We start from the raw sequence: 21,326 nt of genomic DNA, 5'->3' as shown, positions 1-21,326 counted from the left end.
TCTATCTATCTATCTATCTATCTATCTATCTATCTATCTATCTATCTATCTATCTATCTATCTATCTATCTATCTATCTATCTATCTATCTATCTATCTGATGAAGTTACGTTAAAATAAGACTACGTTTGTTTTTTGCCACTAAATTAGAAAGTTGACTCATGTTCAGGGCTGCTGCGTGACGTTGCTCGGCGAATGGATCAAGTCCTCTTTTAGGTCCGTGGTTTTGCAATAAGAATGCCCGCTCGTCGCGTTGCTTCATTCATCTGTCAATTTCGCTGTCTTCTAAACGTAGTCTGATACTATAAATAATGTCTGGCCGCGGTAAAGGGGGTAAGGGTCTAGGCAAGGGAGGCGCAAAGCGTCACCGCAAGGTTCTACGCGATAACATCCAGGGCATTACAAAGCCCGCTATCCGCCGTCTGGCTCGCCGTGGTGGAGTAAAGCGCATCTCGGGTTTGATTTACGAAGAAACCCGTGGCGTGCTGAAAGTATTTCTGGAGAACGTCATCCGCGACGCTGTTACCTACACTGAACACGCCAAAAGGAAGACCGTCACCGCAATGGACGTGGTTTACGCCCTCAAGAGGCAGGGCCGCACTCTCTACGGCTTTGGCGGCTGAACTCAAAATCATCCACCATCAAAAAAGGTCCTTTTAAGGGCCACACACTTCTACTCAAATGAGTATGCATTTCTCCTGTTAAACTATATAAATATTCTTGATTGTAATTAGCTCACAAACAGAATCGGTGTACACGTTAGTAATTATTATTCTATATCGCATTAATGACAGACAAGACACCTACTCAATACATTACATATTTTAAATTACTGCAGTAAGTACACAAAGCAAATTAAAATTTCAATAGTAACAACAAGCACAGTGATATTTACACAAATTGTGATTAACTTAGCATGTAGTAGACAATGGACTGACTGCTTGGATATGAAGTTACCAAAGTACATTTCAATTCATTTATCCTAAAACAAATGCGCTCAATATGTCAACTCCCCATATTTTATACAAAAAAATAATATTCCCACAGTCAAATTTAGTGAAGACTAAAGAATTAGCACCGGAAGTGAAACAGGGCCATGCAACCGACTTTTCACTAAATTAGCGTCAACACAAGCAATTCATTTAAACGCCAAGAATGTTTGTCTTAAGTCTTACCCGTTGCCTCTCTATTTTCATGTTTGTATTTGATATTCTCTTGGCGTTTACATTAAACTACACACAAGAGGGTAGTGTCCATTTTAGGCGTCCATTTTGCCTGCTCGCCGCTGTCAGCTACTTGATTTTAATCAACTGCACCTGCGACGTGCAGCGTTATGAAGAGTTGGAGTTTGTTCTTCCGGTTTCTTGGAGCTCTTCGGACATGTTTGTAGTTTTATATCCGGTCACTTGGAGCTCTTCGGACATTTTTGTAGTTTTATATTGACCGAATCCGTCCGAGTTGTGCTCAGCACAGCAGATTTGTCATATACGTTTTGACGATATTGTTGGCTATTATATTTTTTTGTGGCGCACCCTCTTACAATGTTTTAATTTTACAATTGATTAATTTATATTGATGATCACAATAAAAAATTGTTTTTGGTGCGGACTCCCTCTAAAGCCACAACAGACCCACTTCATTCACCAAACCATGTGCACCTTTGTGTCCTGCAGATGAAATAGTTGGTCCTGAGCAGCAGGAGTTACCTGTCTGTAGGAGCATTTCACACAATTGCTGTCCCACTGGAATGTGAAGATGAAAGTCAAAATGAGTAGAGCAGAGTCTCTGAGCTGCAGCTCAAGCCAGCATATAATAACAAAAGGCGATGGATGGCGAGCACTGCGCAGGATCACAAGCAGCCAGCCGCTTCGCTCCAGTATCAGATGACACATGGTCACTCTCCCCAGACACTTTGATAACATAACGCTTTATAATTTATTATTCTATTGCACTCAAAATACACTTTACAGTCGTGAGCTTTCTTCCTGCGCGTTTTGATGGCTTCCCATTGCAACAAATGCGTTCAAAAAGACAAGCGAGCTCTGTCTGAGGCCTTCCACAATGGCCTCGACTCGGACGACGTGCGGCTGCGGTGCGGACCGCCTGCGTTGGTCCTTCACGACGTCAGCAAGCGTCACAAGGCGTCTTTGGAAGGTGATGCCATAGCGGTTAAGTTGGATTTGGACCTGAAACCAAGAACGCAGCGTCAGCATTCAGGATGCAACATGAACCTTTTTTTGTTCTTGATGACAAACGGGCTACACACCTATTGTGGGTCATGTGACTCTTGACGAGGTGCCCTGCTTCCAAGGCCGCCATGAGGGAGAGCTCGCCTGCCAGAACAGCGGCGCAGACCACGCGTGCCAGCTGCCGGGCGTTCTCGCCCGGTTGCTCGGGCCTGCTGCCTTGGACGCCCAGCATCTATGCACAAAAGACGAGGTCATTCAGAAAATTCCATTCCCCCCCCCCCCCCCCCCGAGTTGTTGTTACCTGTAGACAGGCCTGCTGCGGCGGCAGGTTGGTGCCCCCGCCGACGGTGCCCAGCTCGATGGAGGGCATGGTGCAGCTGATGTAGAGGTCCTGGCCGTCGGCTCCGGCGGCTTCCATCTGCGTGATGCAGTTGGCGCTACCGACAGTCTGCGCGGGGTCCTGCCACCAAAACACACCTGAGGCCTTCCACTCCACTAATTTCAAGTCATTTGTGAGGGTATTCCTCATGGCATGCCAAAGGGCTTTTGGCGGAATGTGGACTCACCTGCCCGCAGGCAATGAAGATTGCCGCCACAATGTTGGCGGCGTGGGCGTTGAAGCCTCCGACGCTGCCCGCCATGGCCGAGCCCACCAGGTTCTTGTTGACATTGAGCTCCACCAGTGCTGCTGTGTTGCTCTTCAGCACCTCAAAAGCAAAACAAAGAAAACAACTCCAACAGAATGCAACTTAATTCTTGACAGGTTACTCTTTCTGTCTTTTTTTTTCTCCTGTTACCTCGCGAACCACTTTGGCAGGGATGGTGGCTTCGCACACGGCGCACTTGCCACGCCCCAGGATCCAGTTGATGGCGGCCGACTTTTTGTCGGTGCAAAAGTTGCCGCTGACGGAGAGCACCTCCACGTCGGCGTGCTGCAGCTGCAGTCTGTGCAGAGCCTTCTCGCAGCCCTGCAGACACGTGCGGCAACATTTCATCAAATTCATTGCAGTAACTGATGACAGCCATAAATCAAATCATGTCTGGAAGTGGGACGATACCTTCGAGAGCATATTCATGCCCATGGCGTCTCCCGTGTGTGCCTCAAAACGGATGTAGAGGTTCCTTCCCGCTAAGCTCACCAGCATCTTCTCTAGCCGTGCAAACCTGGTCAGGATAAAAATGTTTTTTGTTAGCCCTGCCTGGCGACCAACTCGACGAGGCGTCGATCATCCGGCGCACCTGCTGGTCCGATCAAAAGCGTCTTTGATGACGGCCGAGCCCTCGACGCTCTCCAGCCACGCTTTGACCTCGGCGGCGCGGCAGGCCGAGGGCAGGCGCACCACGGGACCCCGGGTCATGCTGTCGGACAGTACCCGACTGCGGCAGCCACCGCTCAGCTGCAACGGCACGAACTTCAATTGGAGAAGAAAAAAAAACGTTTCTCTCATGTGATTTGACTTACAGAGAGAGCCCGGCAGCCCCGGTTGGTGCTGGCCACCAGGCAGCCCTCGGTGGTCGCCATGGGAACGTGAAAAAGTTTGTCGTCCAAAGGTAGCGGGCCGGCCACGCCCACCGGCACCGGCACGTAGCCGATGACGTTCTCGCAGCAGGTGCCCATCACCTGCCAAACGGGAAGGCGTTAAGATCTCCACTTGAAATGGACGCGAGCGGAGGCTCACGCCGCCTTCACCTTGTCGTAGTCGTAGTTCTTGTACGGAAGCAAAGACAAGGCGGTGGGAACGGGAAGCTCGGAGGACAACATCTCCCTCCTGATAGCCACGCCCCTCTCGGGGGTCTCCAGCACAGCCTCCAGCTTGTAGGCGAGGATGTGACGTGACGCCACCAAGTTGATCACCTCGCTGTCACTGAGGCAACGGGGCCCTCGCTGAGAACGACGGCAAGCGGTTACAACGTGGCCGTGAAATTAACGCTACAAGAGGCGACTCACCTGCGGATCGGCGAGGACGTCCAGACAGTCCTCCAACGTGCGTGGACAAGCTTCAGCTTTGGACGCGTCGGTCGTCTCGGGACACGGATTGACCTCCGCTGCGGACAAAGCCCCCCAAAACAACTCTATTAACTGATTAAATCGCATTCCCTTGAAAATTCTCAAATGGGAGCCAATCACGCTTCTTACAAACAACATTGTTGCCGATATGTCCTGCATGAGACCAATCAGGAGCTTTGGCTTCCTTCCTGCACACGAGGTTGAAGTCTGGTATTGCAGCGGCGGGCGGGTCTGTCCTGCAGCAGCCGTCGGGCAGCGCCAGCCTGCGGGCGGGAGGCGAGCCCGCCGAGGGACTCTTGATGGACAGCGACGACTCGGTCTCGCTCTGCTCGAAGAAGACGTACTTGACGGCCAGCAGCAGGGCCAGGCCCAGCGTGATCACCTGCTCCAGGTCCACCCTGAGGGACGAGAACAGCGGCGGGATTAGGATGCAGTTATGCTGGTGCCATTTTCTTCATTCAATTACCCGTTGAGCAGCAGCGGCCGCACGGAGGCGCCGTTCTCCAGCCTCTTAGGCGGGGAGCCCGCCGCCGTCCGGTTGAGGCCGGGACCCTCGGCCGCCAGTCGAGCGTGAGCGTGGACCAGAGCCAGTCCCAGCGACTTGGAAGACAAGTTAGCTTGTTACACTCCAGCCGACGTGTGGACGTGTGGACGTGTGGCTCCCGCTGCCGCGACTCACCATGATGAGCTTCACCCTCTGCGTGACGGGATTGGGCTTGTTGTGCTCCTCTTCGGCCAGCACGTGAGCAAAGTGGCTCAGCTGCCAAATGGGGCGACCCTCGCGGTTTTCCATCGACAACTGCGAGCACGCCATGGAAAAATTAGTTAGTCTCAACCAGAAAGTTTTTATGCTGGCAGGTATTTTCAGCCGGCTTACCTCAAGAACCAACGAGACGCAAGCGGGGAAGAAGGTCATGAAGACAACGTAGTTGGCCAGCACCGACATACAGCCGAAGCAGCACATGATCTCCAGCTGTGGCACACCTGGAGAACATGCAGCCATACAACATCAATAATCATCGTCGTCGTCATCAGCAGAGGCGGCGTGTCCTACCTGACATGGTGCCGATCCCGATGACCAGACACTCCACCAGAGCGTCCAGCGTGAAGGTGGGACCCAAGATGGCCATGCCTTGAGAGATGTTCTCCCTCACCTCCTCCTAAGCACACACGCAAAATGAGCCCACCGGCGTAAAAGCTCGCTTTGTGAAGCGGACACGTCACAGTGGGCGCAGTCACCTGAGAGTTTGAGCTGAGGGCAAACTTGGCAAGTGTGCAGGCTTTGGACAGGTCAATGAGGAGGAGGAAGAAAGGAAGTGCTTCACTGAGCGAGGAAGAGGAGGAGGTTTAAGTCACAGGAAAAACTAATTTATCCAAATGAGGGTCGGATGTAAAGTTAGACACTACAACTGATGTGAAGGACTTACTTGAGGCCTGTCAGCTCTCTGCCAAAAAAGTGGATGACGACCGAGCTAAAAACAAAACTGGAGAATAATGTAAATAAGCCCGCGATACCTGCCAGTAGACAAAAACAAATCAATAAAAATAATAATCATCGACAGCACAAATGTCTGTAGCGACGCCGCGATACCGACCCAGAATGTACTTGGAGCCAAGCTGTCGGAGGTTCCTAAACTGGTAGTAGATGTAAATGAGAGCCGCGCAGCGTGTCACAGTCAAGATGACGGTGTCGCTGCTGTGGCTGGCCTAAAAAAGGAACACGTACAATCAGGATTGGACCAGGAACGGCGAAGAGAGCGACTGGCGGCGCGAAAAGCTTCACCAACCTCTCGCTCCACTTTGGGACAGTCGTTCCAGCTGCACACGTGGCTGCTGGCGGCCAAGCCGTTCATGGACATCAGGCAGACGCTGAGCGCCAGGGTACCGATGATCACCTCCCACGGGTGGGCGGCCACCAGCAGGCCATGGTGTCGGAACAGCCGTGCCAACATGCTCTGCGGGGACAAGGGCATCACACCACGTTAATAGGTTTATTCCTTCAACTTGAACTGGAGACTGTAACTTCCATACAGCCATCTTTTTAATGCAGTTCCAAAACTTAAAAAGCGTTTATACTGTCCACTGCTGTCAAAACAATAATAAGGCAACGTATGGTGAGATAACGACGACAGACAGCTGATAAGCACAAACACTTACACACAAATATAGAACCCGTCGCCAATGTCGTTCCATTCGGGGCGTTAACAACTTATATACACTGTGACTACGTTCAAGCTAAAGCTAGCGCATTAGCCACCCGTCACGCCTACCCTACTTACGACAGTATGGCCGACAAATAGTTATTTGGTTGATACGCAGAAACATTATGGCAGATAAAAAAACATACATACGTTTAAAAAAGCTTTCCAGTAGTCAGAGACTTGTTTCCATGATAATAATTCAGTATCACGTCCTTTCCAAGGAAGTGTCGGTTCGCGAGTTTAGCAATAACAAAAATGCTGTAATCCGGAAGTGATGACATAGGAAATACGTCACTTGCAAAGGAAGTCGTCGACGCCATTTTGGTACGCGGGGAAAAGGGGTCAACGTTGTCGCTTTAAAATAAGGCGTTTAAGAGAAACTCATACAATTGTTTGAAAATGGTCAAACAAAAGTGTTAATTTTTACATTGACACAATTTCTGTTTGTATAATATAGTTGTTAAAAAACAAAATTGACAGGAGTATTGTCATGATACTGCAAGTAATGAAAAGCCTCCAGTTGATGGCACTGTTATACCATTTATACAGTTATACAGCACAGTACCGTTTAACTTTACTGCACGTCGCACTCCATATCAATAGAATCGAAAACAGATATTCAAATATGGAACTCCTGCTCTGTGTTTAAGAGGTTATATGTTTATATACTGCATTTGCACGATGATTGTGAAAGGTCGCCTTTGTTCTGTTTATGCAGCAATTTCTCGCAAGGAAGATGATGTCGTGGGTGAGGGGCGACATATTTGTATATGTAATTATTAATAATCAATAATCAAGCATTGCAGTCAATAGGAGAGTGGAGTTGGTGCAACGTTATTTGCAAGTCATGAACGCAAAAAAAACAAGACCTACGTCACGCTGAAATATTAGCCAATCAAATCGTGGCACTGGCACAGTCATATTTGCATGCATAAGCAAGCAAAGAGCACGGAAACGTCGCACGCATTGTCAGCCAATCAAAACGTAGCGTCAGCACAGTCAGCCAATGAAGATCTGGCGATGACAAAGTTTTATTTGCATAGACGTTTTATAAATCTGTTGTCACTTCCGTTCACAGCATTGGATATTTCTGTTATTTGCAGCAATGCCTGAACCTTCAAAGCCTGCCCCCAAAAAGGGATCCAAGAAAGCCGTCACCAAGTCCACCGTCAAGCCTGGCAAAAGGAGGAGGAAGGGAAGGAAGGAGAGCTATGCCATCTACGTGTATAAGGTCCTGAAGCAGGTCCACCCTGACACTGGCATCTCTTCCAAGGCCATGAGCATTATGAACTCATTCGTCAATGACATCTTCGAGCGCATCGCCTCCGAGGCATCTCGTCTGGCGCACTACAACAAGCGCTCCACCATCACGTCCAGGGAGATTCAGACCGCGGTACGCCTACTGCTGCCCGGTGAGCTGGCCAAGCACGCAGTATCCGAGGGTACTAAGGCCGTCACCAAGTACACCAGCTCCAAGTAAACTGGATGCGGCAAAGCTTCAAACCAACGGTTCTTTTAAGAGCCACCCAATTTGCTCTAAAGGGTACGCACGATTTTATCACTGGTGTGGAACCCAGACAGCTCGACTCGGAATGTTAAAAATGATTATTACAGCATGAATAAAAATGTGATATGTCCCGTGTACACTAACACTTAATTTATGCTGTGTAATAATTCATTGTAAGAGGGAAAACATTTGAAATGTGCTAAAACTAAAAATGGACTTCTCTGCAATCATGGGGCTGTCATGAGTTCTACATTTGATCCCGTGTTCAAAGAAGAAATATTCGTCCGTGTGATACAAAAATCTCATGACGTTAATGAATGAATGTGACTGCAGTACAACGGCATACCAGCAGACAATTTTAACACAGTCTGGAGTGGCTACAAAATATTTTGGTATTAACACAATCTAGATTGGCTACAAAACATTTTGGTAACGCCTTAAAATATATACCTACTATCAACAACGGCACGTGGATGCACATAAATCACTGCTTTTCATTCGCCATCGTTGTTCGTAAGGGTGTCTACGTTCACTTTAAGACTGACAAAATAATAACTCAGAAATTATGACGTCATTAATCTGAGGGAGGGGTGCGGTTTAGTTGTGTTCGGTGCTGATTGGTTCAACTCGTCCAATAGAGAGGCAGCTTTTTGACGCGGGCTCATCTTAAAACTCACCAATCAGCGCTTTCTCGCCTGGATAAAATCCGCAGCTCGCTAAATTTAGGGCATTCACGTTAGGAGAAGAACGAAGCGCGTCAGTTAAAATGGCAAGAACGAAGCAGACAGCTCGTAAGTCTACTGGAGGTAAGGCTCCAAGGAAGCAGCTGGCTACTAAGGCAGCCCGCAAAAGTGCGCCAGCCACCGGCGGTGTCAAGAAACCTCATCGCTACAGGCCCGGCACCGTGGCCCTGCGTGAGATCCGCCGCTACCAGAAATCCACCGAGCTGCTGATCCGCAAACTGCCCTTCCAGCGCCTGGTCAGGGAGATCGCCCAGGACTTCAAGACCGACCTGCGTTTCCAGAGCTCAGCCGTCATGGCTCTGCAAGAGTCTAGCGAGGCTTATTTGGTGGGCCTGTTTGAGGACACCAACTTGTGCGCCATTCACGCTAAGCGGGTTACCATCATGCCCAAAGACATCCAGCTCGCCCGCAGGATCCGTGGGGAGAGAGCTTAAGCTTTATCAACCCAACCACAACGGCTCTTTTAAGGGCCACCACATCGGCAACTAAAAGTATCATTCCCTCCGTTAAATCAGATGATTTAATATGAAGACATTGCTTAATTCACTTGCAATGTTTTGGTTATAAGACTATTACATTCATGTAATGAAAACCCAAGTTTGATTCAAAGTGGAGCCTCTTGAATAAAATATATACTTAATCGCAAGTTTGAAAAGTAATTAATATTTTTGCATGTTATTGTAATAGGAACTTTTTTTTATTTGACGGCTTCCCAAATCGATAGGAGGTGAATAGAGGTGTATTTTGTTTTTCTCTTACCCACCTTAAATCCTACAGAATCACATTTGAACTTGGCTATGTAATATGATTCATTTTTAAAAGTCACATTTTCATTGACTCAAAATTGGCACGCACTTCATGTAATTCAATGCTTTGGCAGCTCACACTTCAAATAAAGAATACGGTCTTGACTGGAAAAAGCTGAAAATCGCTCGCGGGCTTCAGAACAATAGCAACCGTTGCTTGTTGCTGATTGGACAACACTTTCCCCGCATACGCCAGCCAATCAAATCGCAGCAGCTTTAAGTATAAGTACGCCGCTCCACTGGAAAGTCCGATATTCTTTCTTCACACACCGCAAGTAACATTCAAGATGTCTGGGCGCGGAAAATCAGGCAAGGCGAGGGCAAAGGCCAAGACACGCTCTTCCCGTGCCGGGCTTCAGTTCCCGGTGGGTCGTGTCCACAGACTGCTCCGCAAGGGCAACTATGCTCAGCGCGTCGGGGCCGGCGCTCCAGTCTACCTGGCAGCCGTCCTCGAATACTTGACTGCTGAGATCCTGGAGTTGGCTGGCAACGCCGCTCGCGACAACAAGAAGACCAGAATTATCCCCCGCCACTTGCAGCTCGCAGTCCGCAACGACGAGGAGCTCAACAAACTGCTCGGCGGCGTCACTATCGCTCAGGGTGGAGTGTTGCCCAACATTCAAGCTGTGCTCCTGCCTAAGAAGACTGAGAAGGCTGGCAAAGCCAAGTAAACTCAGCTACAAGCTAATCGTCACAAAAGGCTCTTTTAAGAGCCACACACAAGTCTGAAAAGGGTACATTTCCATATTGTGTAATCTTAGTCTGCAATATCATTACTTTCAGGAAGGAGTAATGTTTCTTTAAACCGTGTCGGCTACTACAAGCACACGTGCAGCAGACAGAAAGGGCTAGAAAATACGGTGCCAGATAAGGAACAGAATGCACTGCACACCATACACACTGCCATCACTTTTGCACATGAAAATATATAGTTAATTTGTAATTTTCCTATTCGGTATGAATGTCATATCTTGCCTCATCAATGCCACAATAAATGTTTTTTGACCTTTCAATCTATTGTGACTATGCCTAAGTTCTAAAGGTTAGGGTTATGAAACTGATAAACATAAAATATTTAACAGAACAAACTATATAGACGATAAAAGACCTCGTGGTAACGTCTATATTGCACCATTGAAAGCGTCATATAGCAGCCCGCCATTCCTTTTAGCCAATCAAAGTGTGGCGCTGGCACACAGTCATTTGCATCAGAGCCCCTATAAATTCTCTGGCTCATTCATAGACAGGACACAGATCCCAACAGCCGATTTTAACTCACAATGCCTGATCCTGCGAAGCCTGCGCCCAAGAAGGGCTCAAAGAAAGCCGTCACCAAAGGTGCCGGCAAGCCCGGTAACAAGAAGAGAAGGAAGGGAAGGAAGGAGAGCTATGCCATCTATGTGTACAAGGTCCTGAAGCAGGTCCACCCCGACACCGGCATCTCCTCCAAAGCCATGAGCATCATGAATTCGTTCGTCAACGACATCTTCGAGCGTATCGCCTCCGAGGCCTCCCGCCTGGCTCACTACAACAAGCGCTCCACCATCTCTTCCAGGGAGATTCAGACCGCTGTGCGCCTTCTGCTGCCCGGTGAGCTGGCTAAGCACGCCGTGTCCGAGGGCACCAAGGCCGTCACCAAGTACACCAGCTCCAAGTAAACGTGAAGCGGCAAAGCTCAAAACCAACGGTTCTTTTAAGAGCCACCTACTTCTCTCCCAAAGAGTAACTTCTAGAACTAAAACCAACTGCATAAAGTCGACTAAAACAAATAAACCTATAACATGCAAAATCTAATTTCTAAAGCAGTTATCAATGAAAATGGTCAATTTCTTGTTTGAAATAGGCTGAAGAAACATTGACGCTGTGAAAAAAAAATTGTGTAACTTGGATCATAAATAAAAACATTTTAACTGACCTAAAAGTGTCTGAGTTTCATGCCTGTTGGTCGCAGACATGTCAATTGTTTTATACCGATATAAATATATACGTCTTCAATAAATAAACTTATATAACTAAAGTTTTCGCTTTTGTGTCGTCTACATTCGCTCTTTTAGGCCGCACAAGGTTTGTCCAAGTGGAGTTGCCGTACAACATGTGTGGAAGCTTTACGTCACTCAACAGTTTTTACGTACCGACAAGCTCAAAAATGATACTTTCCTCATTAAAACCTGACGTACTTAAGCCTGGACAAAGTAAAGCCATCATTGCATTTTTAAAGAATGGATTATTCTTTAAAATATTCTTGTTCGGTTAAATTCTTCTCGGTTAGCTTAGTTTAGCATCGCTTAGCTTGCTAGCTGCTAACAAAGGAGATGAGTTCGTTCAACGAATCCAGTCAAAGAACAGGTTTGAACGTCGAATGAGAATGCGCGCAAAACAGACAGTAAAGTGCGAAGAGGAATGTTGTGGAACAAAAGAAGAGATCGCAGGACAATGGCAAGTGCTGGACGCGGATTGCGAGAGGCCTCCACTTGTGCTCCACGGAGCAGGTTTGCTCACTTCCGTTCCAACTTACGACAATGACAATGTAGTTGTCGTAAAGCATTTGTTTTTATCTTCCTTTGACTTGATCAAACCATATATGTTTGTCTTATGTCCTGTAGACATCAGTGAAAAAGATCCTGGTCCCAAACAGCTGAAGATGGAGTTTCCTGACATTAAAGAGGAGAAAACTTGGGAGCCCATTCAAGTCAAAACAGAGGAGCAGATGCAGGGACCACATGATCAAAGGTGAGCTACGGGATATTATGATAGACTCGAGATACAATTATCATATAATGGTTATTGACTAATGTGATTGCAGTGATGATTTGCCGTGACGTCTTTCCTCCATGTATTATTTTATGCAAAACATCCATATATAGACTATGGGCGTCTACGGGTACAAAATCGGTGCTGGATGTCCTCGATGCAATCGAAGATGAAGACGCAGCTGTGGATGAAATCTTTATTGCTCCCCCCGCGGTCAGCGTGGAGTCTGATGAAGACAGCGGCGAGGAAGACGGCAGAGGAACGATCGATAATCTCTCGGGACGGCAGCTTTGCGCTCCCGCCGTGGCGGTTCTCGCCGACGGACGTGTGATCGGAGATGATGATGGCGACACGGAAGAAGAAGAGGAGCCCCAACAGGCCTCCACCTCGAAGAAACGCTCGCTAAAAGATGGGGTGGACTACAAATGGACCAACAGTAAAAAGCGCCTGACAAAATTCCCGGACGCCAGGCCTCTCGCCGCCCCCACGATTGTCGTTGGAAAGAGCGCAAGTCAGAAGCTGGACTTCTTCCTTTCTGATGTCTATCCTCACCTTGTTCGAGAGACCATCAAGTATGCGGCGGTGACTGACTCCAACTTCCAGCTCACCATCGGAGAATTGAAGCGCGTGTTGGGGATCTTGCTGCTCTCGGGTTACCACTCTCTCCCCAGTCGCCGACACTACTGGAGCACAGATGAAGATCTCCAGTGCGCCCTCGTCGCTGGGGCCATATCCCGCAACAGGTTCGAGGAGATCATCCGCTACATTCACTGCGCCGACAACGCGCACCTGAACCTCAGCGACCGGATGACAAAGCTGCGTCCCATGATGGACATCCTCAACGCTCGGTTCGGCGAGGCGTATCCAATGGACTGCAATGTTGATCTGGACGAGACAATGATTGAATATTTTGGAAGACACGGATGCAAGCAAGCAATCCGAAACAAGCCGGTGCGGTTCGGCTTCAAGGCCTGGTGCCTGAACAGCGGGACCAACGGCTTCCTGCTCCGCTTCGACATCTACCAGGGGGCGAGTGGGGATACCTCTGAAGTGGAACGCAAGTTCGGCAAGGGCGGTGGCACGCTCCTTCGACTTCTGGACGACCTCCCCGATGCTGTGCGTGCACTTCCGCTACGCGTCTACATCGACAACTACATCACCAGCCTCCCGCTAGTTGCAGAGCTGCGCAGGCGGGGCTACGCTTGCACAGGGACGATCCGAGAAAACCGCATCCCGCGCTCCTGCCCGATCACAGATCAGAAGGCTATGAAGAGCAAGCCGCGTGGTGCCGTGTCTGTCGTGTACGACACGGCAAACGAGATTGCGCTCACTCGGTGGAAGGATAACGCCGTGGTCACCATCGCCTCCACCCTCGCCGCCGAGCATCCTCTGCAGAAGGCGTCGTCACGCTGGTCAGCGAAGGAGAAGAAGAAGGTGGCAGTGGACCAGCCATTTGTTGTCCAGCTGTACAACCGCAGCATGGGCGGCACGGACCGCGCCGACCAGAGCATCAGGCTCTACCGCATCAACATGCGCCGGAAGAAGTGGTGGTGGCCCATATTCACCTGGATGCTGGACGCGGCCGTCTTCAATGCATGGGTGCTGCACCGGCTGGATGAGCACGGCGGGATGTCTCTGCTGGACTTCCGACGCGAGGTGGCCCAAACTCTGCTTGCAGCACCAGGCGTCACTCGAGCTCGGAGAGCGGGCAGACCGCGCCTGTGCGCAGTTGCCGATGACTCCCGCTTCGACGGCATGGAGCACTGGCCGGAAGTGGCGGAGCAAGGCCGAAAGTGCGCACTGCCGACTTGCAAGTCGCGTCCGTCCAGTGCGTGCTCCAAGTGCCGCGTGGCACTGTGCATGAAGTGTTTCCGTGGTTACCACCAGCCGGAACAGAATGTGTGAGAAGCGCTGGTCGCGGGATCCGTTTTCTGACCGGAAGGCTGAACATGATCACTGCTGAGTTACAGGTCACGGCAATCTTCAGTCCACTGCGCTTATTGTACCGTGGTTTTGTACCGTTTTCCCTGAAAGTTTGTTGCAAATACATACGCCTATGAAAGCCAACTTGTGTTCATAGAAACAATACCAAATATCTAAAGCAACTATCAACGGAGCGTTCAATGGAAATGGAAATTTCTATGCACTTGTTTAAAAAGCAATGCGTGTGCTTTAATTGTTTTGTAATCAACTAATTGTTGAAATAGACTGAAGAAACATTGACTCTTTCAAAACATTGTGTAAATTGGATCTTGAATAAAAACTTTTTAACTGGTGTCTGAATTTCATGTCTGTAGATCGCCAACAAGACAAGTCTTGCCTGCTAACAAGGAATTGTTTTATACCGGTATAAATAAAAACGCTTTGTCTCAAAGTCTACAAAAAAATAATATTATATAGCTACAGTGTTCGCTTTTGTGTCGTCTACATTCGCTCTTTTACACCACACAAAGTTTGTCCAAGTGGAGTTGCCGTACAACTTGCGTGGAAGCTGTACGTCACCCGTCAACAGTTTTTACGTACCGACAAGCTCAAAAATGATACTTTCCTCATTAAAAGCTGACGTACTTAAGCCTGGACAAACTAAATCCATCATTACATTTTTTAAAGAATGGAATATTCTTTAAAATATTCTTGTTCGGTTAAACTCTTGGTGTTCCTCAAAGCTTCTCGGCCTTGGTTAGCTTAGTTTAGCATCGCTTAGCTTGCTAGCTGCTAACAAAGGAGACGAGTTTATTCAACGAATTCACTCAAAGATCAGGTTTGAACGTCGAATGAGAATGCGCGCAAAACAGACAGTAAAGCGCGAAGAGGAATGTTGTGGAACAAAAGAAGAGATCGCAGGACAATGGCAAGTGCTGGACGCGGATTGCAAGAGGCCTCCACTTGTGCTACACGGAGCAGGTTTGCTCACTTCTGTTCCAACTTACGACAGTGACAATGTAGTTTTTGTAAAGCATTTGGTTTTATCTTCCTTTGACTTGATCAAACCATGTATGTTTGTCTTATGTCCTGTAGACATCAGTGAAAAAGATCCTGTTCCCAAACAGCTGAAGATGGAGTTTGCTGACATTAAAGAGGAGAAAACTTCAGAGCCCATTCAAGTCAAAACAGAGGAGCAGCCGCAGGGACCACACATTAAAGAAGAAGAGGATTTCACAGAGTTGCCCGTGACTGGTCTTCATTTAAAGACTGAAGATGAAGGTCACAACGGGGAGGAGAATGTTGGGACAAAGCCTCCAAGCAGCAGCTCAAATCAACAAATAAAAACAGAAGGTGATGGCGACCACTGTGGAGGGTCAGAAGCAGACAGCCTGTTAGCTCCACTATCAGATAGCGACGACATAGAGTCGGACTCCCCTGACACTGATGATGAAGAGCATGATATGAGCCACAACAAACGCTGGAAATGTTCTCAGTGTGGGAAAACGTTTGTCTACAAGTCTCTTTGGAAAATTCATATGATTGTCCACACTGGAGAAAAACCTTTTACTTGCTCAGTTTGTGGTCGAAAATTCTCTCAAAAGGGAAGCTTAAGAAGACACGCATTAACACACACGGGGAAGAAAGTGTTTGCCTGCTCACTTTGCGGCCAACAATTCTCTCAAAAAGGAAACTTAAGAAGACACGCAATAACACACACGGGAGAGAAACGGTTTTGCTGCTCAGTTTGTGGTCTACGATTCTTTTATAGACACACTTTGACCAATCACGCAAGAACGCACACTGGCGAGAAAGCCTTTGCCTGCTCGGTGTGCGGCCGAAAATTCTTTCAAAAGGTGCACTTAATTTCACACACAAGAACACACACGGGAGAAAAGCCTTTTGCGTGCGCATTCTGCAATCTGCGCTTCTCTGTCAAAGGGAATTTACGAATACACACAAGAATACACACTGGGGAAAAACCTTTTTCGTGTTCAGTGTGTAGTCAGAGATTCTCTGAGAGCCGCGTTTTGACAACACACATGAGAACACACACCAGAGAGAAACCTTTTGCCTGCTTGGATTGTGGCAAATGTTTCTCCACAAAGGCAAACTTAAAAACACACACGAGAACACACACTGGTGAGAAACCATTTGCCTGCTTAGTTTGCGGGCAAAGATTCTGTGAGAGGCGCACTTTAACCACACACACGAGAACACACACTGGAGAGAGACCATTCGCCTGCTCGACATGCGGCAAACGATTTTCTTCACGGAGATACGTTCAAGCGCACATGAGAACGCACACTGGTGAGAAACCTTTTGCCTGCTCAGTCTGCGGTCAACAATTTGCTCACCAAGGCAACTTAAACCGTCACGCAAAATCGCACAGTGGAGAGAAACCGTACACCTGCTCTGTGTGTGGCAAAGGTTTCCCTAGAAAAGAAACATTTACGGCACACACTAAAACACACACTACCTGTTCAGTTTGTGGTCAAAGTTTCTCTCGTAAAGATCAGGTAAAAAGACATATTTGTGCTGGTGAAAGTCGCAGAGATCTATGAAAGCGCAAAATAAAAATAGACATCTGCCATTTTGAGAGTCGTTTCAATGACCTAAAATAATTTACTTGTATTTTATCTGCTTGCATTCTATGTGCTCATGCTAAAGAACTTGGAGTCTTAAAAGTGTCAATGTGATCCTGAATAAAATACAATTTCCCAGACGTGACAGTAAGAATTTATTTGGAACGTCATCAAGCTTCCTATGAAAAGGTCAGATGTCAACTACGCTGAGTACTTAAGGTGAAAATTGACATCAAGTGTTTTGTTTGCTGCTCTGGCAGTCTTCCCTGTGAGAATAGCGACACCAAGTGGACAATAAGTGTACTACAACACACCGCCTGTACTGTACACATCATACTACTAATGAATTGGCGTATTTGAAAGCTTTTAAAAAATAAATAACTACCACACACGTATGTTAAAATATTCTACACTAAGTTCAAGAAAGGACCACTGCCAAGAAGAACAATAAAGTCGCCACTGCACTTTTAATAATAATGATTCAAATCCCCCCTCATGCTTTTATACAACACGCTGGAATATTTCTATATTACGTTAACCATATACAATAAAACAAAAGTCATTTAAAGTTATCGCTAAAGTTTGAAACTCAATATCAGTCAAAACAAGGAAACTTGGCAAGAACGCGCTTGGTTCTATTTGAATTGAGCCTTCTCGGTTACCGTAGGCACGCCATTTGTAGCTGTCGCAACTTGTGCTTACTGCTCGCACTTGATTAAATACTTCTCCGCCTTGTGTAGTAAACCACGAAGCCTGGATACACTGCGTGGCCCGCTACCATATTGGAGCAAAACAGCCCACATCCGACGCGTGTGCGGTTAAACTCTCGTCCGTGCACGTTCACGATTCTCGGCCCTGGCTTAGTTTAGCATAGCCTAGCTAGGGGCTAACAAAGGAGATGCGTTGGCTGCCAACTGCTTGCAAAGCAAAGATCAAGTGTGAGCATCAAGTGTTGCGCTAATCGTGTGAAAATGTCTGCACGCGCGACAGTAAAGCAACTTGGTGAGAAAAAGCAGAGAAACGAGTCACAACGTCACCACCTTCTGACGGACGCCGCTTTCAAGAAGCCTGGAGGTGGGTGACACCTCGCACATTTGCCTACTTTTAATTTTCTTTACTCTACTCTTCAAATTACAGTACGGTACTTTTCGCCCTTAATATTAACATTTAGTATATTTATTACACTTTAAGTGGATACGTTTGACATCATATGCGTATCTATATTTTTAAAAGAATTGTTTCATTCAACATTTGCTGCATAACATGAAACCAAAATTAGCAATATTTTACCTTTGCGTTTGGACGACCGTGAGAGCCTCCTTCCAATTCAAACAGAGCAGCTGGCAGGAATCACCACTGACTTGGGTTCAGTTCAATCTTGTTGGGCTCGGAGCCTTTCCTTCGCTCATCATCAATTGAATGCAAGGGCCTGTAGGAAACAAGAGCATATGAGTAATCCATGTGTACACAATTCAACAATTCCTCCTTAATTAAATAACATGAATTGCAATATAAAGAGCAATGCAACCTGGAGGGGCAGCTCATGCTAAATCGTGAGCAACTCCGCTTTTCAGTCGTTGCAGTCGGCTCTGCGAGGTTAACAAGTAAGCATTGAAGTAATCAGATTGTCGCGGCGATATTTTGGAAGAAAAGCGCACGAAACCCACCTCGGGCAGCTAACAAACATTTCCCTCGTCGCGTGCCCTGACAACTTCCGCCTACCCGCACGCATGCCAATTTGATTGGCTCTCAGCAGACACATGACCGAGGCGCTCAGAATTTCAAAGATGATTAAAAAGGCAAGAGCATTCACATCTACGAAATGTTGAGCTTTCCGCGTTGCATGATTACGTATTCTGCGGTTATTAGGATTCAGATTAAGATTTATATTTTTTTTTTCTGGCACAAAAACACCCCAACAAATTGCTTGTGCACTCCGTTCTGGCTGAACAATTCATAACATTCAAATTGACATTGAAATGTGGTAGCATTGAATACTTCTGACCAAGTTGAGGCGTTTCTTTCTGCGCCCTGTGCTAATGCTAATTGCAATGTTGTCTTGTGTCCCGCAGAGATCAATGAAAGCCATCTTGGTCCCGAGCGGCAGGCGCCAGAGCAACTTGACTTTCAAAACGTGGAGCAGATGCAGCTTCCCCACATCAAGGAGGAGGAGGAAGAGCAGGACGATGATATTATCGAGTTGCTATTGACTGGAGTCCCATTCAAAAGTGAAGACGAAGATCAATTTGAGGAGAACAAAGGGGCGGAGCCTCGAAGCAGCAGGAACTCAAGTCAACACATGACAAGAGAAGGCGATGGCGACCACTGTGAAGAACTGCAAGCGGACAGCCTGTTAGCTCCAATGTCAGATAGCGACGACACTCCTAACACTGATGATGATGATGAGCAAGACATGACATGTCATACCGACAACAAACGCTGGAAATGTTCTCAGTGTGGGAAATCATTTGTGTACAAGTCCCTTTTGAAAACCCACATGATATCCCATACCGGAGAGAAACCTTTTGTCTGCTCAGATTGCGGTAAAAGATTCTCTCATAAGGGACACTTGAGAACTCATGCTAAAACACACACTGGTGAGAAACCTTTTGCTTGCTCAGTTTGTGGTCAAAAATTTTCTCAGAATGGAAACCTAAGGACACACATAAGAAAACACACGGGAGAGAAGCCTTTTGGCTGCTCACTTTGCGGCCAAAGCTTCTCTACACAGGTGAGCTTAAAAACACACACAAGAACACACACTGGTGAGAAACCATTTGCTTGCTTAGTCTGTGATCAAAGATTCTCTGAAAGGGCAAACTTGAGATCGCACACAAGAACGCACACAGGAGAGAAACCTTTTGCCTGCGCAATATGCGGTCAGGGATTCTCTCAGAAGGGAAGTCTAACTATACACACGAGAATCCATACGGGTGAGAAACCTTTCGCCTGCTCTGTTTGCGATCAAAGATTCTCTGAAAAGGGAACCTTGATCAAACACACGAGAACACACAGCGGAGAGAAACCTTTTGCGTGCGCACTTTGTGGTCAGCGTTTCTCTCAGAAGGGAAACTTAAAAGTCCACACAAGAACCCACACTGGTGAGGGTGGTGAAAGATTTTCTAAGAATAAACGCAAAGGGTGTGTCGGTGAGTGAGCAATGGAGCCTGCAATAAAATAAAGAATCACAGCAACATGATTCTACTGTGCTTTCTATTTGCTGTAAAACAAGCACACACATTTACACATTCTGTGCGTGTTCACTTGGTCAAAACTTTTGCCTTTTTCTAGTAACCCTCATTTGAAATTTAATGTATAGTTTAAAACCCTAATAACAAACCACATATGTAATTTGAAACCCCACCCCTTTGAATTTAAAAGCTGACTTCAGTTGAAGCAAGTTAATAAATTTTACGTCGACTGTCAGTAAAGCTAAAGCTGTGTGCACTACCGTTTATGTCCACTAGACGTCGCTGTTTCTCCACGCATTGCTTGTAATTGAAGCGCACACAAAGGTCACGTAGGACAACAAAATCTTATGAACTCAAAACGCCACAAGCAATTGTACCTTTCTCTGTTCATCCAATGTCCAGCCTATCCATTTAAGCTCCGCTGATCACGTGGCACAGTATAGATAGCCTGTAAAAACAAAAACAAAAGAAAAACTTCATCTTTAGACACCACATTTCAAACTCAGATATCCAGACCATATTCTAATAATAAAAATAGACTAGCTGAATGCTAACATAATGCAAAATGCCATTAGTTGGCTAGCAAAAATCATGAACCTTTGCTTTACCACACACAGAGCAGCAACACACTCAAAGAGAGCACACAAATACTCACAAGCATGCGTTCTCGGAAACTATTTTTGGCGGTTTGTCAAAAAGTGTCCCAAGTGAACCTTTCTTCAAAAGTCAAAGCCTTCTTGTTATCATCTGACGCGCACACGTTCCCCTCATCCCTCACTCCAACCTCTCGCGGCCTCTATCCTTCTCGTCAACCTTGAAGAGGCGGCCGATAAATGCGAGCGTCCGCCTGCTCGCCCGCCTGGATACGGTCAACGCTGAGATCTGTGTAGCGCGTTCAGATAAACCTTGGGTGATGACACCTTTAGTGATACCATGCAGAGTGGGACACGTACAAAAATCCACTACAGGAGAGAGAGAATATATGCCTGTGAGTATTTTTGGATTTCACGTTACACCTTGGCATGGAGCTTTGTGGTCACGTTGTGTCTGCGCACAAGCATGAGAATGTTAATGAATGACGCGTTGCTCATTGGCTAATAGGATTCCCCTTCATCGCTGTCTCCCTCCCCAGGCGGTAAACAGAGTCGGAGGGAGGAAAAACACGTACGTGTGTGTGTGTATTGGTGTGTGCATTTGTTGGGGGAGGAGAAGTGAGGGCGCAGTGATTTATAACATCAACTCTTGCTCGTGCCTTCTCTCCCGTAGCAGGGCCGCAAACACATCCATTACAAAAGTACTGATGTTAATGGCAATTGTGTGTATGTGTTTGTGTGTGTGTGCAGGCACTAGAGTGAGTGCACACCTTTGTGTGAGTGTGCACCGCCGTGATAATCACACACTGCTGGCTGAATGGGAGGTGAA

At 47.1% G+C, this 21,326-nt stretch overlaps 9 protein-coding genes across 12 annotated transcripts; 8 read left to right on the top strand and 1 right to left on the bottom strand.

Annotated features, from left to right (window-relative positions):
- Positions 1-274: 274 nt before the first annotated feature.
- LOC125979333 (histone H4) lies at positions 275-1,580 on the top strand. The gene has a single exon (XM_049737458.2). It carries the CDS (start codon positions 312-314, stop codon positions 621-623), a length of 312 nt encoding a protein of 103 aa, XP_049593415.1. The 5' UTR covers positions 275-311; the 3' UTR covers positions 624-1,580.
- Positions 1,581-1,911: 331 nt separating this feature from the next.
- Positions 1,912-18,412, bottom strand: LOC125979273 (3-hydroxy-3-methylglutaryl-coenzyme A reductase). Of its 3 annotated transcripts, none has more exons than XM_049737316.2 (21): positions 18,381-18,412; positions 18,004-18,142; positions 5,985-6,152; positions 5,793-5,904; positions 5,625-5,712; positions 5,437-5,521; positions 5,252-5,357; positions 5,075-5,181; positions 4,877-4,996; positions 4,664-4,797; positions 4,327-4,595; positions 4,138-4,235; positions 3,880-4,074; positions 3,652-3,810; positions 3,429-3,586; positions 3,248-3,353; positions 2,987-3,157; positions 2,756-2,896; positions 2,491-2,649; positions 2,267-2,421; positions 1,912-2,186 (listed from the first exon to the last, which is right to left on the bottom strand). In XM_049737316.2, the coding sequence occupies exons 3-21, from the start codon at positions 6,147-6,149 to the stop codon at positions 2,135-2,137; spliced, it is 2,580 nt and encodes an 859-aa protein (XP_049593273.1). In that variant the 5' UTR covers positions 6,150-6,152; positions 18,004-18,142; positions 18,381-18,412; the 3' UTR covers positions 1,912-2,134. The 3 variants fall into 3 exon arrangements, with proteins under 3 accessions (XP_049593273.1, XP_049593274.1, XP_049593272.1); XM_049737317.2 differs by lacking the exon at positions 18,381-18,412 and adding an exon at positions 18,242-18,368; XM_049737315.1 differs by lacking the exons at positions 18,004-18,142; positions 18,381-18,412 and adding an exon at positions 6,549-6,704.
- On the top strand, positions 7,465-8,055 carry LOC125979330 (histone H2B 1.1). The gene has a single exon (XM_049737454.2). It carries the CDS (start codon positions 7,504-7,506, stop codon positions 7,876-7,878), a length of 375 nt encoding a protein of 124 aa, XP_049593411.1. The 5' UTR covers positions 7,465-7,503; the 3' UTR covers positions 7,879-8,055.
- On the top strand, positions 8,507-9,124 carry LOC125979324 (histone H3-like). The gene has a single exon (XM_049737449.2). The coding sequence runs from the start codon at positions 8,672-8,674 to the stop codon at positions 9,080-9,082; it is 411 nt and encodes a 136-aa protein (XP_049593406.1). The 5' UTR covers positions 8,507-8,671; the 3' UTR covers positions 9,083-9,124.
- Positions 9,696-10,467, top strand: LOC125979328 (histone H2A-like). The gene has a single exon (XM_049737452.2). It carries the CDS (start codon positions 9,742-9,744, stop codon positions 10,123-10,125), a length of 384 nt encoding a protein of 127 aa, XP_049593409.1. The 5' UTR covers positions 9,696-9,741; the 3' UTR covers positions 10,126-10,467.
- Positions 10,669-11,375, top strand: LOC125979329 (histone H2B 1/2-like). Its single transcript, XM_049737453.2, has one exon. It carries the CDS (start codon positions 10,735-10,737, stop codon positions 11,110-11,112), a length of 378 nt encoding a protein of 125 aa, XP_049593410.1. The 5' UTR covers positions 10,669-10,734; the 3' UTR covers positions 11,113-11,375.
- Positions 11,523-14,479, top strand: LOC125979281 (piggyBac transposable element-derived protein 2). 2 transcript variants are annotated; one of them, XM_049737351.2, is made up of 3 exons: positions 11,523-11,943; positions 12,058-12,184; positions 12,258-14,479. In XM_049737351.2, the coding sequence occupies exons 2-3, from the start codon at positions 12,175-12,177 to the stop codon at positions 14,108-14,110; spliced, it is 1,863 nt and encodes a 620-aa protein (XP_049593308.1). In that variant the 5' UTR covers positions 11,523-11,943; positions 12,058-12,174; the 3' UTR covers positions 14,111-14,479. The 2 variants fall into 2 exon arrangements, with proteins under 2 accessions (XP_049593308.1, XP_049593307.1); XM_049737350.2 differs by having other exon boundaries at positions 11,524-11,943; positions 12,319-14,479.
- Positions 14,676-16,853, top strand: LOC125979289 (gastrula zinc finger protein XlCGF57.1). The gene is made up of 2 exons (XM_049737366.1): positions 14,676-15,109; positions 15,224-16,853. Exons 1-2 carry the CDS (start codon positions 14,980-14,982, stop codon positions 16,690-16,692), a joined length of 1,599 nt encoding a protein of 532 aa, XP_049593323.1. The 5' UTR covers positions 14,676-14,979; the 3' UTR covers positions 16,693-16,853.
- On the top strand, positions 17,349-19,912 carry LOC125979299 (zinc finger protein OZF-like). The gene is made up of 2 exons (XM_049737403.2): positions 17,349-17,787; positions 18,786-19,912. The coding sequence occupies exons 1-2, from the start codon at positions 17,685-17,687 to the stop codon at positions 19,868-19,870; spliced, it is 1,188 nt and encodes a 395-aa protein (XP_049593360.1). The 5' UTR covers positions 17,349-17,684; the 3' UTR covers positions 19,871-19,912.
- The last annotated feature ends 1,414 nt before the right edge of the window (positions 19,913-21,326 follow it).

The sequence above is a fragment of the Syngnathus scovelli genome, chromosome 13 (assembly GCF_024217435.2).
Source record: "Syngnathus scovelli strain Florida chromosome 13, RoL_Ssco_1.2, whole genome shotgun sequence".
Lineage (NCBI taxonomy): Eukaryota > Metazoa > Chordata > Actinopteri > Syngnathiformes > Syngnathidae > Syngnathus > Syngnathus scovelli.
The sequence above is the reverse complement of the archived record's forward strand: the minus strand, read 5'-3'. Positions and strand labels throughout refer to the sequence as shown.

Excerpts from the sequence above, each read along its gene's own strand:
- LOC125979299 (XM_049737403.2), top strand. The coding sequence starts at position 17,685 with ATGTCTGCACGCGCGACAGTAAAGCAACTTGGTGAGAAAAAGCAGAGA. Across the intron at positions 17,788-18,785 it reads CGCTTTCAAGAAGCCTGGAG|AGATCAATGAAAGCCATCTT; the intron begins GTGGGTGACACC and ends TGTGTCCCGCAG.
- LOC125979324 (XM_049737449.2), top strand. The coding sequence starts at position 8,672 with ATGGCAAGAACGAAGCAGACAGCTCGTAAGTCTACTGGAGGTAAGGCT.
- LOC125979281 (XM_049737350.2), top strand. The coding sequence starts at position 11,814 with ATGAGAATGCGCGCAAAACAGACAGTAAAGTGCGAAGAGGAATGTTGT. Across the intron at positions 11,944-12,057 it reads ACTTGTGCTCCACGGAGCAG|ACATCAGTGAAAAAGATCCT; the intron begins GTTTGCTCACTT and ends TATGTCCTGTAG. Across the intron at positions 12,185-12,318 it reads CAGGGACCACATGATCAAAG|ACTATGGGCGTCTACGGGTA; the intron begins GTGAGCTACGGG and ends ATCCATATATAG.
- LOC125979329 (XM_049737453.2), top strand. The coding sequence starts at position 10,735 with ATGCCTGATCCTGCGAAGCCTGCGCCCAAGAAGGGCTCAAAGAAAGCC.
- LOC125979328 (XM_049737452.2), top strand. The coding sequence starts at position 9,742 with ATGTCTGGGCGCGGAAAATCAGGCAAGGCGAGGGCAAAGGCCAAGACA.
- LOC125979330 (XM_049737454.2), top strand. The coding sequence starts at position 7,504 with ATGCCTGAACCTTCAAAGCCTGCCCCCAAAAAGGGATCCAAGAAAGCC.
- LOC125979333 (XM_049737458.2), top strand. The coding sequence starts at position 312 with ATGTCTGGCCGCGGTAAAGGGGGTAAGGGTCTAGGCAAGGGAGGCGCA.
- LOC125979289 (XM_049737366.1), top strand. The coding sequence starts at position 14,980 with ATGAGAATGCGCGCAAAACAGACAGTAAAGCGCGAAGAGGAATGTTGT. Across the intron at positions 15,110-15,223 it reads ACTTGTGCTACACGGAGCAG|ACATCAGTGAAAAAGATCCT; the intron begins GTTTGCTCACTT and ends TATGTCCTGTAG.
- LOC125979273 (XM_049737316.2), bottom strand. The coding sequence starts at position 6,149 with ATGTTGGCACGGCTGTTCCGACACCATGGCCTGCTGGTGGCCGCCCAC. Across the intron at positions 5,713-5,792 it reads TGGCTCCAAGTACATTCTGG|GTATCGCGGGCTTATTTACA; the intron begins GTCGGTATCGCG and ends GTCTACTGGCAG. Across the intron at positions 3,811-3,879 it reads AGAACTACGACTACGACAAG|GTGATGGGCACCTGCTGCGA; the intron begins GTGAAGGCGGCG and ends CCCGTTTGGCAG.